Source organism: Amphibalanus amphitrite, unplaced genomic scaffold (genome assembly GCF_019059575.1).
Source record: "Amphibalanus amphitrite isolate SeventyFive unplaced genomic scaffold, NRLGWU_Aamphi_draft 000261F_arrow, whole genome shotgun sequence".
In the NCBI taxonomy this organism is placed as follows: Eukaryota; Metazoa; Arthropoda; class Thecostraca; order Balanomorpha; family Balanidae; genus Amphibalanus; species Amphibalanus amphitrite.
Genome location: NW_024881756.1, coordinates 399,440 through 417,234, shown reverse-complemented (window position 1 = coordinate 417,234; position 17,795 = coordinate 399,440). Strand labels below are relative to the sequence as shown.

The following is a 17,795-nucleotide window of genomic DNA, read 5'->3' as shown; positions in this document are numbered from 1 at the left end:
CAAGGGGGCCTCCATTTAGTGGGGGCCTCCAAGCAATTAGGGGCCTCCAATTGCGGAAGCGGTAATTTACGAACCACGCCAGGGCACCCTCTAAGAAATTTTCATTGGGGGACCAGAGGCTCAGAAGCCAAACCTGGGGTACCCCCAAATCCAGTTTTCTCATCGAATTTAGGCCACTTATTTTTCGTCACAGCTCTGATGCCATGATTTTTTTTTTTTGATATTGATAAAGAAATGGTAGGCCACCTGACCCTACTGGTGGATCCAGGCCAGCAGAGTGACATTGTATGTAAATATCCTCCGCGGCATCCGAAATCGAAGAAAATTTCTGGCTTTTTCACTTTTGACAATAAAACACAATGCCTTTATTATAGAAAAAATTAACGGCACAGCATTGCGCAACGAATCTAGCCGTAAGCCGACCCCAGAAAGTGTGAGGGTTAACCTTCGCCCGCACCTGGGGGGAGGGTCGCCACCCCAAGTTAGTTTTCCTGCTCTACACTTAACATTTTTAACCCGGCAGTTGCTGGGGTATATCCGCCACCCACCGTTTGCTGGGGGGGGGGGGGGGGCGTTAAACGCCCCCAGCCGAAAACTCGAGAACCGATAGGCGCAGCGAAACGCACGAGGCGGCAAACGAAAGAACGCGACGAGACGCTTCAGATGAGTACTTTAAAGTTGAATTTTGAGGTCACAGGTCGGGTCAAGGTCAGGTCAAACACCTGAAATCGGGCTTTCAGTAGCATGGACTTCAGGACTTCGCAATGGGCGCCTCTCGTCATAAACTCTGTCAAAACGGTGCACAATTCATCATATAAGGCCTACAAGAGTGTCAGCTCCATGTAGGGGTCAGTCAAGCATAGGTCAGGGTCAAGGTCAGGTCAACCGGGTAAGCACATATCCCCGAAAATCGAAACTGATATTCGCAGCCTGTGGCACATGTTTTATGGGTAATTTGGGGCGTAGAACACGATGGTGACATTCATTTTATCATATGTGTACACTGTACGTGTTTGGCTCAAAAAGTTCAATTTAAGAAATGCATGTATCATGGTCGTGAAGTAGTCACGAGAAATTGCCAAGGTTCAGTTCAAGATTTTGGAAAATGCGGAACGATAATCAATAATCGAAGATAGCCATTTGATTGTTCATGGTATTGGCAGTGTAATGGCCTTTACGGCATGTCTGTATGTCTATTCTGTGATTTCATATGATTTTTTGAACATATGCCGTTTTTGGTCGAAAACTCTGAAATCATGACGTCACTAAAACCTCGATATCTCAAAAAATTTTCCGACTGATTTTTTTGAAACTTTGTCACAATAAACTTCAATCAATTGCCTACTGGTACCCAAAATTTGGCGCGCCTGCAGCGCGCCGTTTTTATGCTATGGCCCGGCGACAAAAGTGGGGCGTTTAACGCCCCCCCCCCCCCAGCAACTCGCGGGTTAAAGCTAGAAACCTGATTTTTTTTTTGTATAGCTGCTTTTCTATTTTTTCTCAGCGTCCATTGAACATTTCAAGTTTCTGTGGCTTTTGGGTTTGGAGATATGACCTTGTTCTTCAGGTCATGTCATGTCCTAAATGACGAATACTCAATATCTTGCGATGGCTATGGGCCTTGTGAGCTTTTGACACGCTGATTTCGGTTTTTTTTGCCAGTCTTACCTCCCACCTATCATTGAACATGTTGTTCTGCGATGTACAGATGTCAGGGTCAGGGTCAAGGTCAACTTAGGTCATATAAAATTATTGCGCTTTAGGCAAGCTGAATTTACTTTTCGTGAAGTTTCTTTGACTGTATGTTTAGTAAAAGCTTCTCAGTTCATGATCAAGTGTAATAGGGACACACAAACCGATCTGTGCACACATCAGTACATACACAGACATACACAGACATACAAACACATATCATTGACCTTGACCTAACGTGAAATGACCACAGCCAGCAAATTAGTCGGATAGTGTGACAAAGAGCTGTTCTAGCTGGCTTGGCACTAATACGGCAGCGTCATCGGTATATGATGGGTTGGCCCGCTGCTTGTGTAGGTATCTTATTCGACATCACCACAATTTTTTCTTACAAGATTTTAAGCCTTGCGGTCAAGAGCAACAGATTCTTTGGGAAGAGACGAATCCAATGATACCAATTTTACCTCATCAGGTCAGTCATTGACCTTCCAGTTCAGGTCAAACTAAAGAATGTCGCTGTTTGGGGTCACCGTTGCCCGTTGGAATATCACGTGCGCTGCTCATCATATACCGATGACGCTGCCGTATTGTGATGCCAAGCCAGCTAGAACCTCTTTGTCACACTATCCGACTAGGTTTTTGCTGGCTGTGGTCATTCCAGGTCAAGTTAGCTCAAGGTCAATGACATGTGTTTGTATGTCTGTGTGTGTCTGTGTGTATACTGATGTGTGCACCGATTGTGAATGTGTCCATATTACATGAGATCATGAACTGAGAAGCTTTTACCAAAAATACAGTCAAAGAAACTTCACGAAAGTAAATTCAGCTTGCCTAAAACGCAATATTTTTAGACGACCGGTTGGCCTTGACCCTGACCCTGGCATCTCTACATCATTGAACAACATGTTCCATGTAATAATTGAATGAGGACTTTACTCCACAAGAAATCGTTCGCGTCGGAGCTTTCGAATGGTAGGTATTACAAAGCTTCGTCAGCGTATCGTAATCGGGTTCGTAATCGGGTTCGCCCTTAATTTTGCGACCGATACCCCCGAACCCGATTACGATACGCTGACGAAGCTTTGTAATACAATTCGAAAGCTCCGACCCGAACGATTTCTTGTGGAGTAAAGTCCTCATTCAATTATTACATTAGCAAACTCCACATCATGTCCTTTAGTGAACATGTTCCATGATAGGTGGGAGGTAAGACTGACAAAAATGCCGAAATCAAGGTGTCAAAAGCTCACAAGACCCAACGCCAACGCAAGATATTGGGTATTTGTCATTTGGGTTATGACATTACCTGAAGAATAAGGTCATATCTCCGAAACCAAAAACCACAGAAACTTGAAATTTTCAGTGGACGCTAAAAAAGGATAGAGCAGCAGCTATACGAAACATCCGACTTCTAGCAATCAAAATGTTTAGTGCAGAGCAGAACAAAACTACCTAGGGCGGGGGGGATGGCAACCACTGCCCCCCCCATGTGCGGACGAGGATTACCTAAGTAATTTGAATATCAGGAAAATAATTTATTAAATCAGGTATTCCAACAAAGTCCCGCTTTTTTATAGGTGACCTCCGATTTGTGTTGCATCTAAGTTGCCCAGGGGGCCTCTTATTTGTAATTGTAGGTAGAGTACAGAGAGCCTCCTACTTCGACTACTTGCACAGAGAGCCTCCTAGTGTACATACAGCTAAGCTTCTACAGGTCGAGCGCCGATCTCCTGTACGTACAGAGAGCCTCCTACTGTTACAGAGGGCCTCCTGTTTGTCTAGGGGGCCTCCTATTGGTTAACGGCGCCTCCTATTTGTCCAAGCGGCCTCCTATTCGTCTATGGGGCCTCCTATTTGTCCAGGAGGCCTCCTGTTTCTCCAGAAGGTCCCCTATTTATCCAGGGGGCTTCTATTTTCCAGGGGGCTTCCTCTTTATCTAGGGGGCCTCCTACGTGTTCAGGGGCCTCCTATTTGTCCAGGGGCCTCCTATTTATCCAGGGGTCTTTTATTCGACTAGGGGTCTCATATTTGTGCAGGAGCCTCCTATTTGTCCAAGGGTCTCCTACTTGTCCCGGGGCCTCCTTTTTTTGAAGGGACTCCTTTTTGTTAAGGGAGCCTTCTATTTGTCCAGGGGGCCTCCTATTCGTACAGAGGGCCTCTAGCTCCTACTTGTCCATGGAGCCTCCTATTTGTTCAAGAGGTCCCCTATTTGCCCTCCTATTTGTCCAAGGGACCTGTTATTTTTCTAGGGGGCCTCTTTGCCCAAGAGGCCTCCTATTGTCCAGCGTGCCTCCTACGTGTTCAGGGGGTCTCCTATTTGTCCAGGGGGCCTCCTATTGGTTAAAGTAGCCTCTTATTTTCCAAGCGGCCTCCTATTTATCCAGAGGGCTCCTATTTTTAGGGGGCCTCCTCTTTATCCAGGGGGCCTCCTTCTTGTTCAGGGGGCCTCCTAATTGTCCAGGGGGCCTCCTTTTGTGAAAGGGGCCTCCTATTTGTCCAGGGGGCCTCCTTTTGTGAAAGGGGCCTCCTGTTTGTCTAGGTCTAGGACCTTCTATTTGTCCAGGGGGCCTCCTATTTTTGCAGGGGGCCTCCTATTTGTACAGAGGGCCTCCTACTTGTCCATGGGGCCTCCTATTTGTACAAGGGGCCTCCTTTTGTGAAAGGGGCCTCCTGTTTGTCTAGGTCTAAGACCTCCTATTTGTCCAGGGGGCCTCCTATTTTTGCAGGGGGCCTCCTACTTGTCCATGGGGCCTCCTATTTGTTCAGGGGACTTCTTTTTTGTACAGAGGGCCTCTTATTTGTCCATGGGGCCTACTATTTGTCTAGGGGCCTCTTATTTGTCTAGGGCCTCCTATTTGTCCAGGAGGCCTCCTGATTGTCCAGAGAGCCTCCTTTTTCTTCAGGGGGCCTCCTGTTTTCCGGGGGGCCTCCTACTTGTTCAGGGGGTCTCCTACTTGTTCAGGGGGCCTCCTATTTGTCCAACAGGGCCTCCGATTTGTCCAAGGGGCCTCCTATTTAAACCGAGAACCTTTTATATGAACATCGGACCTCCGTTTGCAAAGTAGCTGGTGCGTCTCGGGGGCCTCCACTATTGGGGTCCCAAAATGACAATTGAGGTCCCAAATGTTGGCATTGGGGTCCCACATGGGACCTCGAAAGTATACAAAGTTACACCCATGCCCTCCAGCTCGTTTGACATGTGCTTTACGGCGCGTGCGAGATGGCGGGAGCGGATGGGGTCAATTGAAACGCTTCTCTGAGGGTCAGTTGAAACAGGGCCACAGGCCGTTTCAATGGACCCCGGTGACCTTTGCAATGGTTATTGTTCAGGGGCTGTAAACATTAAAGGAAATAGTCCACCTTTGAAATGAGCTTTTAAACTGAAATAGTAGTTTCATACATAGAGATCAATTTTTGACCCCTTTTTCTCCAGCCTTTTGCTTGAAAGCACACTATAGCCTGAGATATTTCTCATTTTCCTCATCCGCCCATTTTACCATAGTCTATATACTTTATGTCACCTATTATGAGGAACTTTGCAATTTTAGCTTTCCAACGACCTATTGAATGTAGCATTGGGAAAAGTGAACCGGACAAAATATCTCCTTAAGAAAGTGGCCTTAAAGAGGAAAACATCCCATTGTTAAGGATAGGTGCAATTGACCCCATGGGCTGGTTCAATTGACCCTCGCATCGGGGTCATTTGAAACGGGCGTAGAGCTGTTTTAAAAGCATGCGTTTGGCAGCAAAATATGTTTGAAACGTAATTTTACATATCTTAAAATAAAGCCAAAAGAGCATATTTTTTCATGGCATTGTGCATTTTTCGATATGACAACTAGATCTCGCTGTGCATGTCAATATATAAAAAGTGGTTCAACTGGCCCCGCTCTCCCCTACTTTACAGGAATATAGTTTTAGACTGCGCTAATGAAGGCGATGTCGTCATGGCTTACCAGACGAGGAAAAGCGAGCTAACGATGATGGAATCAATGTTAGGAGACATCACCCACTGGCAATGTAAACACAGCTTATAAACCGCTTTATCTACGAGCGAATAACTGAAAAAACGGCAAAATAATAACATAAGATACAAAACCACAAACTAACCCGTTCCATCAGATTTCACAGTTGACATCATCCCAGTTTCGAATAAATCCCGTCTTTTCCGCTTATCCCCACTCACAGCATAAAGCCTAACCCTATCCCAATTAGCAGGCGGTACCGTCCCGCCCGGCACCCCGTCTGACTGACGTCCGGCGCCTGCCGTGCGGAAGGCTGCACACATCTGTATCCTGACCGGTAGTTTCCCGGAGACGGCGCTATTTACCTAGTCACGCAGCGGTCATACGTCACTCATTACACACGGCGCCGGCTGACTGAGTGGCTCCGCGAGCAATCAGCACTGATTACAGGGTGTGGTAGCAGGACTGCAGCTGTCGTCGGATGTCGGGTGGGTGGGAAATGAGTGAGAAGTGGAGGAGGTAAGACAGGGTGAGAAGCAGCGGGGACGGGTGAGAGCTGCTCACCTTGGCCATTCTCTGCTGAGCCGACTGCGAGGCGGCCAGCTGCTGCTTCAGCTTGGCCACCGTCTCCTGCAGCATTTTGATCTCGCGGTCACGCTTCAGCAGCTGTAATCGGAACAGACAGACAGATAGTGCGGCAGGCACAAACACTGTGATGACTATCGGAACAACAGTCAGGCGTAAATAGGCACGCCCTCGCTCCCACACTCAGCACACAAACACTCCGTGCCCACACAGACAGACGAGGCAATCGAGCTCACGCGTTCACACGGTGCTCTAAAACAAAGGCCGAGGGCAGGATGCGCTAGTGAGGTCTGAAAATGTAATAACCACTTGAATTTAGTGGCCGTGACCCTAGACCGGTGTCGGTGGATGACAGGTAATTTGGAGTGAAGTTGAGGAACGATTGACAGACATTGACAGCCTAATATAGATCCGCTCGGAAGGTTTTCTCCATCCATCGGTTACTCTATCGTCGAATTAGCACACCGCAGCCAAATTATAGCGGCATCACGTCAGACCGTCGGCCTACTGACTGAATAATACCGACTAGGCTATTGTTCTCGAGGAGTCATCACTTAGAAATGCAGGACATTTTTTTTACATATGCCGAGAAAATAATCATGAAATGGTAATGAATAGTTGACAACCACAATTATATGCTCTGTCGTTTATGAAGACGACATAAATTCAGCTTTCAACATACCATTGTCAAATCGCTTTATTTCTACCAATGTTTGCAGAAATAAATTTAACGTCTGCTTCATCTCGTTGCCGGGAGCCGAGTGTAAAAATATGTAGATCGTAAAAGGACGAGTAAGTACTAACTGATGAGATCACCTGATGATCCCTTTCACTTTTAATGGTGCGACTATAAGCCCGAAAAACCTTCACTTCAGCCTAAGAATCTGAACGGCACACCTGTTAGTCACAATGAGCTGAGAACAGATCCAGCACATCAGCCGAGTCTTGAAAACAAAGTTAAAGACTAGAATTTTATGACACCCATTAGATGCAAGATAACACGCATCATCAATAGGCAAATGTTGAGATTTAGTGATATTTAAAGGAAATAGTTCACTTTTTAACATGGGTTTTGAACTGGAATAGCAGTTCCGTAGCTTGGGCTGAGACGAGCATAAATCAGAAGCTTTTACAGCCCAACGATCACCCTAGGCAAAGATATTCTATTTCTCGTCCCGAAAAAGGTGTATTGCGTTGAGGATGTGTGCCTTGCATATATTCGCATCCAGTATGAAAAGAGCATGGGTCCCGAAAATTCTTCAGAAACTAGTGAAATTATCTACGAGAACTCAAGAGAAATTCTCGTACTGATCAATAAGGACATTCAGCAGCAGCAGATCGCCCAAATGCCGGTGGCCGCGATAATTTCTCTAGTTTCTGAAGAATTTTCGGAACCCATGCTCTTTTCATACTGGATCGCCTGTGCCTTACAGAAACTGAAAAGTTCTTTTTATATCAAAATATAGAAAATAATCTTTTGTTATAAATAGGTTTTATTTTCTTTGCTGATCATTTTGAACATAAAAAATCATAAATCCATTGCAAAAAAAATAATTTCGTGAAAGTGAACTATTTCCTTTAATCAACTTTAACCAGGCGGCTTCATTTGAAGTCGGCCGGTGGAAGGCTATTTCGGACAGTAGCGTTATCATTTGATGACTTGTTCAGATAAACAAACGCCTATTCAGAACATCATTTAGTAGGTTATCGCCAGGTGGTAAATGCTCAGTATAACGTGCGATAAGCAGATATCTGGCTCAGTCCGCGGCGTCTCCCTTTATGGGCCGGTCGTTTGATTCAGTCGCTGATTATACGCAGCTGCTATCGTGCTAACCAGCGCCTTCCATGTCTGTCAAACATCATACACAGACAGCTAGCCTCGCAACGCCCTGCGAACCACCCTGCACACCATATCCAGAACAGAGTCAGCCGCCGCCCCAGCCATGCACACATAAGGCCACCCGCTCATAGTGCGGTCACACCCCGCCTCACGGACCCGCCCCGGGGGGAGCAATTCTCGCACACCCGTCCAGGGGGCAGGAAACGGATTATTACCCACTTCGTATGCACACAGCTGCGTCGGCCGCCACCCACGCGGGCACTAACCTTCTCCTGGAGCATGAGCTCCTGAGTCTTCTGCTCCTGACCGGAGAGTTGGGCGGACGAGGCCGTCTGGGGCGGGGTCGGTGACGGAGACGGTGACGGCGGGGCCACGTCCGGCGGCGCCTGGCTCGGGCCGACCGGCGCCACCGGCCGCTTCTTCAGCGTGTCCTCGGCCGGCGAGAACGAGATCAGCTCCTCCTTCGAGCTGAGCTGCTTCTTCTCGTGGGCCGAAACGTTCTCCTCCTGCTGCGTGCTGCAAACGCAAGGAAGGGCGAGTTAGAGATGGGAGGTGCTGATAGGCTGACGTTGAAATAGGAGTGCACGGAGAGGGGATTTGAGCGTGAGCAGCGATCAAACACGGACGTGAATGGGTTCAACGATGCGGCGATCAACCCAGGATGTGGCTGTATATACATACATTCGAAGTAATGAGGGAACTGAGGGAAGAAAAAAGGCTGTCGAAGTTGTACAAATTGCTCATCAGATCAGTTACCGATCACTAAGAAAAAATCATTTCTCATTGCATACGTAAACGATCGAGTCGTTTTGAGTGGGTGCACTGCTTATTGCTATCCTTTAATTGTCACGGCTCCATCAGACATTCGATGCAAATGACCCATTACAATAAACAACAACGGCCTGTCAATAACTCGCACAGTCGGCGGTGTAATAACTTCTGAAACCAGAACATCAGGAAACAAAAACTGAAGCAGTGAAACTCCCCGCCTTCCTCTAGCCGGTAAGCTCTTACAAACCGGAACCATCACGTACCGTAAACTAACAAACATCGGTGCGTTTTCCGGTCCCGTCATCTGCTCCGTCCGTTATTAACAGCACGGTCGCCCATTTACCGACCACCGCCGGCGCTCGGCGCCACCGATTGTACCGCCACGGTCGGCACCAGAGTCCCTCAAACCGACCACCTGCACCGGAGCACCTCTAGCCAGTTGCCCAGCCAGTCAGCCGGCCAGCAATCGCGGCCAGCGGGCTTTGAAGTCAGCGCCGGCAGCGCTATATGGCCAGCGTGCCGGCCCCCGGCCCCAGGAACGCTGCCAGCCTCGACACAGTTGAGAGCGGCTTCAGTAAACAGTCAGCCGGAACCCGTCCGAGGTTATTAACAGGACAGTTTGGGACGGCGCTGTCGCCAGTCTGTCAACCGACAGCGGCAGTGGTGACAGGTCGGTGACAGAAGCGGTGACAGATCAGCAGGTGTGACAGTTTGCGACACACCGGCCGGCTTCCTGGCACAAAATTTGGCCGATGACGTAACGGGGAATCCAATGACCGCTATTAGTAGCCTGTAGGCCAGAACAAGCCTGACTTCGGGTTATTATTTTGAGTCAGAGGCAAAAACACAGGACATTCCCGGGTATGCCATGTGACTCCCTGTGTTAATTTTAGCCACCGCCGGCCGTGCCATCTGGCCACACTGAAGAGCGTTTTCCAGCCCATGAGGAGCTCAGTCGCCACTCCCCGTTCCCGCGCCCCTCATAAGACGGACATAATTAGCGAGCAAGGTCAGCGTCGCGGGCAGTGGCGGCGCCGGCGGTGGCGACGGCGCTTCCTTTGTAGGCGGTAGGTACCCACGGCGGTACGGCGAGGGACACCGTGGGTCGACCACGGGCTGCCGACGCAGCAGGGTGCCGCTACCGACCAACCGCAGACTGGGAGTGGCTCACGCCCGAACAAAGTGGAGTCGAGGGAGGCTGGACAGCGGGGTTGATAAGGGCTGACGGCGGCATGGCTGCCAGGGGCTACCAGGAAGCGACGCGGGTGCAATGAAAGCCACAGTGGTGGGCGGGTGAATACCTCATACTAGCCTAAAGTGAGGGCGTTTACAAGTGTACTTAGCTCGAATATCTGAATGGGTGCCCCCGGCTGCCGTTTAGCGGGGGCGGAGTCGGCCGTTTAGCCTCTGATGGACAGCAGGGGAGAGTGGAATTCCTGGCAGACACGTCCGCCGTCCACCAGGCTGACTATGAGTCACAGCTGATAGAGCCTGCCTAAGTGACCGATGACAAGTTACGACACACTCGGGAACGATGCCCGGCTCCGCGAACCGGTGACGACCGCCGAGATACCGACAGTCGTGAGTGATGTGGTCGCTCACGAAACTGACGTGACGGTCCCAGTCACCAGATGATGTCAGCTGCGTCATTACCGGCTCGCCGCCGCCTCTGCCAGTGGGCGGTGTTACTCAGGAGTCAGGGAGCAACATCGGCCGTCACTGCTCAGCGAGAGGCAACAGAGGACACTGAGGCAACTGTCAGGGAACTGTGCCACGAAGCGGCATCTCTAGACCGATGGTCATCTCAGGAATGCCAGAACCGTGACCCGCCCCTCCCTTAGCTGCGATCCGGTGCAGACGAGGGCACCGCTGTCAGTTGAGCTCTGGCACAGTCAAATGTCGGCTCGAGAGTGTGGACTGCTCGTTGGCAACCGAGAGAACAATGCGACCTCGTGATGTTGCACCGGCCCGAGGGGCGTTTCATGCAGCTGTTGGAGCTGTGTCGTCATACTTCAGTCGTGACGCACCAAGAGTAGTTCCACACAGCTGAGACATACTCGTCGTCCGTCGCCACCCCATACCAAGAGGACAGCGAGACAACTTATTCGGCACCAGAGCATCTCATGGAATCTGCAACCGTGCGCTTACTCAGCGCCAGGTCGCTGGCTCACGGCTCAGCAGCAGCGAGACTGCAATGTGTCAGAGGGTACAAGCACGTGTCACGGAGCCAAGCAGAAGTCACGGATGACAGACTCGCCCCGAGGTCACGAAATTCCAATCATCTCAGCCTGTGATTCTACCCGCTCCAGTAGCAATCAACCCATCCGACCAGCTCGTCCGCTTGCCGACGTGCCTTTTCAGCCTGCTTATAACCAGTCAGCTACCGAATAGCAGCCATCAACCGTGTGGTGTGGCGCAACCAGCCCAGCAGCGACAGGCATCCCCAAACGCCACCGGGCCTACCAACCCATCTATTCGGGCAATGCAAAACAATGACCAGTCACTTCGCCTCCTCGACCAACCAGAAGCAGCCCGCATTCGGCGATAGCAAAGCTCGATCAATTTTACATACTGCAAACATGTTTGCGAGCACGGAGAGGTGACTCACATTCGTCGGACTGACCGAACCAGCTCGAGAGAAGAGCCGAGCCTGAGAAGTTTTAAATCCTGGGAGGTTGTGAATCTCGGAATATTGTGATGCGGGCCCCGCCCTGCAGACCTGGGTGAGACTCAAATTGAGACTGTGTGACACACAGGTCGGCACACATTGACACTGCGTGCCGGGCATGACACTGACACTGTGTCACGAGGACTGACAAAACGACACTGTATGACCGTCACTGACGCTGACACTGTGTCACTGTGTGCCACTCCATCCGGTCGGCAGCTGTGTTCGGGCTCAGCGGGCGGCACCCACAGATGGTCTGCCGGTCGGGGCGCGCATGGGCCGCGAAACACCCGCGTCTAACTGGGTCCCAGCCAACCCGGGGCGGGGTGGCACGGTAACCCGACCCACGCGGACCCACGCCGGTAACACGAGCTCTAGATCGATGTAAAATCAACAAACCGAAGGAATACCAAGTGGCGCTGCAGAGGGCTACTGGTATACCAGTAGCTATCCGTCGCTCACTATAGTGAGCGAACCGATTGGACAAAACGGCGAGCAAAACCTTCTCGGTTGAGTTTGCATTCCTCTCAGCTCAACGCAGCGATTGCAAAAAGTGGACTATAGTGAACAAACATCAGTTCAGGAATGTGTATTGCGGGAGAGTATACCCGACGGCAGGTGTGTTGCGGGACAGTATATGTTCAGGCGTTTGCATGGTACGGAAAAGTAGGTATCTTCGAATGAATGGTCTTGCAGAAAATTTTGCGAAGGTCTGATTACGTTGCTAGGATGTCCAGTTTTTTTTTTTTTGCACAACTAGAACTGAGAAAAGGACATAACTTGTACATAACTTGTGGTACGAGGTTGAGTGTGTATAATATTTTTCGCTCATGTCTAACATGAAATAAGATCACAATCAGCTAAAAGGTGCATTCACACAGATATCCTGTTATCTCACCACAGAAGCAGGCCGCCAGGGATTCGACAACAATTACTTGCTCCGCCACTATCTCTCTCCCTCTCTCCCTCTCTCCCTGTCCCTTTCTATCGCCGCTGTTATTTCCCATTCCCTTTCGTTCGCCGCCGCGCACTGTGCTGTCGGTCGCAGCTGACTCCAGCGGCAGTGCCTCGTCGGCTCCGACGGCAATGTCCCCGTCGGCTCCGACGCCAGCGTCCCGTCGACTCCGACGCCGGACGGTCGACGGCCGACGATCGATCGGTTATCGAGCGACGGCGGCGAGGGACGCAGGAAGGCGTCCCCAAGGGACCGCGAGGAGGGCAGGGGGCCGGAGCAGCACTGAACAAACGGTCTGAGCCCAAAGAAATACGGATCAAACCTGATGCCAAATTGACAAAGGAGCTGTCATACACAACGATGTTATCGTTTTGACGTCACTGACGTGCTATGGGACAATGACATCAGACGGACGTAGACGTCATAAGACGGAGATGATCAGCATATATGACAGGCGAGGTCATCATCACATCGATCGTCGGTCGCCCTGAGCTCGCTGTCTCGTGTCGCCCGTTGGTCGATGCCGTGATATTACAGTGAGCCGATCAGAACTGACCAGATGAAGCAGAGATTATCGGAGTACCGCATCTCATCTCAGACATGACCGGCAGCAGGGGCGGGTCATTCATTAGCTCTGACATGGGAAGGCACTGGGGCGCTTGGAAACCCGCCTCGCTCCGGTGGCTCGGGGATCCAAACAGATGAAAATCGCCACAACATCCGCCCGGGGAAAGTTCTAACGATCCAGATAAGCTAAACGGCTTATCACAAATCGGGCCAGCGCGGGCCAAGCAACACCCGGAGGCTAAACGGACAGCCCGGCTGACGACCCAACACCAAAACAGTCAGAAAACCTGGCAGCCGACACCGATGGCCAGTTGTTTGACCTGACCTTTCAGAGCCGTTTTTGGCCGCTAGTAGTCCGTCCACAATCCGTCCTGGGCTCGGCCCCAATAGACGGTCTTCAGAGCCCCATTCACCATCGAGGCACGGCGCGAGTGGGGCGGACGGCGACCATAAAAGGCCGTCTGGTGAGGCCGCTTGACTCACGGGCACCGAGCCGGCCTCGCGTGTCTGGGGGACGGCGCGGTCTGTCCGAGTGAGCCCACCGGCGGCCTTGGTGACCCGGCAGCGGCCGTGCTAACCACCGCCCCCGCCGCCACTCACGAAACCAGATAGCGGCGGGAGGGGCCACCTGCCCGCCGAATTCGGCTGGCCCAGTTCAGTCGCGGAGGCGGAGCGGGGTTGGGGCGAGCCGCGGACCCTCAAGCGTGTCACTACGTCGGGAGCTGGGGTCGGCCCGGAGAGCTGCACTTTCGCTGCTGGACGTTCACTGGACACGCTGTCTGACCAATCCGTCTCGGCCCGTCTCCGCTGACAAGATGTCGGCAGTGAGAGGCGAGCGAACGGACTGACAGCCCCACCGACACGGCGACATCTGCCAATCCCTCCACACGCACCCCGCTACTGAATTGGTGCACAGCTCCGGCTGCGTGTCGCCGTATAAACAGTCCCAATCTTCACCGGCTTCTGTCCATTCTATCTCCAGCCTCACCACCAGAGCTGAGTTTCAGTGAGTCCGTGCTAACTGGCCTCGATACAGTGAAGTGATTCTTCCGAGTTAAAAGGCCGCCACAGCGGGGTGCAGCCCCGTTCTCCTGGCAGACAGCGGACCATATACGGCATCTCGACTGGCTCAGGGAAGCTCTGGAGGTTGGGGTGGTTACGTCAGAACGAGACACGGGCTTCGCACGAGTCAGGTATGAGCCAACGAGTCACCTGCAGTGTCATCTGAGAGCTGCCAGCGATCAGCAGGTGTCAAATTAAACGGAAATGGTGCAGACACCGGCCCTGCCCCGAGCCGTCAACATCATTAGTCATCCACCTCTCGCCTTCACCGCTCAATTTTATACAGGTATCGGACACAGTGCATCCACATACACACACGCGAGCTCGACAGATCCCAAACCTACCTCCAGCGCATGTAGACAAACTCGTCATCAGCTCTGAGCGAGGAGAGGGTCATCTCTGCCGGAGGCCGTCGCTCGGCACGGCCGCGCCCTCTGACGGTCTGCGTCACCACCAGTGCCACCTCAGACACAGACTGCTCTCCAAGATACGGCAGCGCACAGTCACTCGTCCCTCCGTGCCACCACGCCACACCACGGCGCGACACACCAGCGCGACACAGCCCGCGTGCGCCACCCGCGCCGTCCGCTCACGACTGGCTGGCGTCCGGCGCGGCGCCGCCGCCGCGCGCTCAGCTGACTGCGCCGGAACGGGTGCGCACTGCGCCGGAACTGGCGCCGATCGCCGCCCCTCTGCGTCCCCCGGACCGGGGACCAGACCGGAGACAGACGGCGACAAACGACGGTCCAGTCAGCAGTACGTGAACGAGGGCGGGACGCTAGAGTGTCGGGCACGACAGTCGGCGGCGGAAGGCGGGCGACTGAGCGACGCGAGCGGCTGACTGAGCGCGCCTGGCGACGGCGCCGGGGCCTGAGGCCGCCAGACCGGACAGGTGACTTGAGTGACTGGCGCCGGCTGCGTTCCGACAGCCTCTCCGTGCTGTGACGTGACGTCGGGTCCGACGCGTGCTCCGGCGGCGCGGGGAGCGCGCGCTCGCCGAGCGGACCGGAGCCCTGTTCAAGTGCTCTGCGGCCGCCGCGGCTCCCGCGGCCGGGAGGCGGAGTCTAATTTCGGTTAGGTTGAACACCCTCGCGGCTGCGGCCGCTGCGGCCGGCGACGAGAATGGCACGGTTGTTTTGAAAGGAGATGCTGATCAAAATTTTGTGCGTAATTGCTTTATAATGGCTTTATTACTTCAATTAGTACCTTTTTGAAGCAATTATTCCTTAACAACATAATCAAATCAACCGAAACAAAGCGCGAAATCCGCAATGTTATGTCTCACGCGCGCAGTAAATGTCGAAGTTTCCCTGCGGTCGCTCCCGAGCGACCGCGGGAGCCGCAGGAAGAGCTACGCATTACCCAGAATGCTGCTCTCGCCTGATTGGCCGCCAGCTAAGCCCCGCCTTTTTGGCCGCGGGAGCCGCGGCGGCCGCAGACACTTGAACAGGGCCCAGGTCCGGCCGATTGCCGCTCCGTGTCCGTGACTGAACGGTCCACTGGCGTGTGGCACGGCGATCTGGCGGGCGTGGTTCCCAGCCCACGCCCCGGCTGACCCCGCTGCTGCCACTGCTCGGCGCCTGCACCTGCTACTTGAACCCGGAGCGACCCTCCGCTGCCGTCAACGACGGCGCACAACAACGAGGAGCGCGCACCCTCAAACGAAACGACTCCTCAGCCGTCACTACAAATCAGCCGGGCGGAGTCGGGGGCGGCAGCGGCGGCGGCACGCAGGGCTGAGAGGCCTCCCTCGCCTCCCCCAGTCCCACACACCCTCACTCTCCTCCCTCCCTTCTTCCCTCCCCGAGCCCCCAGCTGCGCAGGCCGTCACGGGTTACCCGACCTCGAGCTCTCAGTCGCCGCCGCCGCCGGCGGATGCGGTGTTTACGCTTGGAATGTTTAGGGCATGCGCACACCGCGGGTTGACGACCCTACTGGGAGCTGGAACGGCGGCTATGCCGACTGACGAGGCGGTCGGCATCGTCCAATGACGAGGGTCGGGTACCGAGGCACGACAGGGTCTCGGATGCACCTGTGCCGGTCAGCTATGAAAATAAACGGTGGTCGGAGAGGTAGCTGCAGCGTCTACAATTCACGGGGATTATTCGTTAATTACTCGAGCGCCGTCTTATTTTGTAACTCATGTAGTTAGTTGAATCGTGACCGCTTATGTTCGTTAGTGCAGCCATTTCTGACAGACGCACCGGGCTGACAGTCGTCATCCCACCACTTGAAGGGCAAGAAACCAGTCACGAATAACCCAAAGACAGCCCTCATTGAACAATAGCACGATGCTGACGTTATTCAAACTGTCACGGTTCCCAGACTGATCACAACTCCTTCCCACGGACCACAAACTACGTCGCTTCAAGCGGCGCTCCCACACGGAAAATTGATCAGATTATACGATACTTGAGCGATGATTGCATTAACCCAAAAACACCCACCGGAAACACCTCCAGTCGCTTTACCACGCAGACTTTATGAGACAGGCTCACATCCCTATCCGCGGAGAACATGACCATATATGCAGAAAAACTGGCGGCTGAGGACGTGCTATCTGAGACAGCGGCCCCTCAATCCATTGGGCAGGCACCAATGGCCATCATTTAATCACGGCACAGTGACCGGCATACCGGCTCGTGCCTCTGACCGATGGCACAGCGACCAGCGGGCCGAGCAATCATCTCCAGCACATCAGCGATCGGTCAGACGGAGCGGCCGGCTGGTCAACGGCAGACGACACCGATAAAAACGGCTCATCGTGCATACCGAGTGATGCGCCGCGCAGCGGACTGCATGACTCCATAACTGACTCATAACGACAGAGGTGCGCCGGTGAAAGTGACCGGCTGGACCAGAGTTGCCGAGACCTGAGACCGGGGGCAGCCGGGAGGCTTGGAGTTGGGACAGCACCATCCCTGCAGTGGGTCGCAGCCGGCAGCCGCCCACGACGGCCGCTGCAGTCCGAGCGCCGACTACTGCCACCTAGTGACCAAACTCAGCACTTCAGCTTCATTCAGCGTCCGTACGGAGGTGTCCTCGTCACCCGCATATACGGGCGCAGAGGACGATGTTGTGGATATCTTCCTGTGATCGACGGATGCCTGGCTCGCGGAACTAGACAGGCGATCTCGCGGCCCGCTGCGAAGGCCGCTGGGCACCTGCATACCGTATTTGGTCACGGATTAGTCACCCAGAGAGGCCAAGGTTTCGATCCGAGGCGCCGCTTTCGCCGTGACAATGAACGGCGCGATATACAGGGATTAGAGGGATAAAATAGAATTACTTTCATTAGATAATTTAATATCCAACTATTCCGTTGAACCACTATTAATGTCGAATTTAGAGACGCATTACTTAACACTGTAGCTTAAACGCGAGACACTCCTCAACCTGCCGTGCCGTCTAAAAATGGTTCGCTGAACATAACGACTGAACATAACTGAAGGTCACCGGTCCCAAACCATACAAGTGACAATCGAGATCGATCATTGATATAACACATATTAGCAAACAACTGGCCTTGAGGCTACAGTTAGGCTGTAGGATTCAAGGACAAGTATACACAATCATGGTTTTATGCAATTATGATGCATCACTGACCGGGTAGAAGGCTACTCACTTTGCAGGCAAAAGTACGCGCAATAGAGGACTATTGTAACATAGGCAAGCCAGTCTCGCCTTTAT

General features: G+C 52.7%; 1 protein-coding gene across 1 annotated transcript in view; it reads right to left on the bottom strand.

The window, feature by feature from the left end:
• LOC122386758 (serine/arginine repetitive matrix protein 1-like) overlaps positions 1 to 17,795 on the bottom strand; it is a 35,322-nt gene that overhangs the window by 4,686 nt on the left and 12,841 nt on the right. The window contains exons 2-3 of the mRNA XM_043376305.1: positions 8,349 to 8,598; positions 6,222 to 6,323 (exon numbers count right to left, since the gene is read on the bottom strand). Of these exons, the coding sequence (XP_043232240.1) occupies positions 6,222 to 6,323; positions 8,349 to 8,598 (352 nt within the window). The remainder of the gene's footprint in view (positions 1 to 6,221; positions 6,324 to 8,348; positions 8,599 to 17,795) is intronic.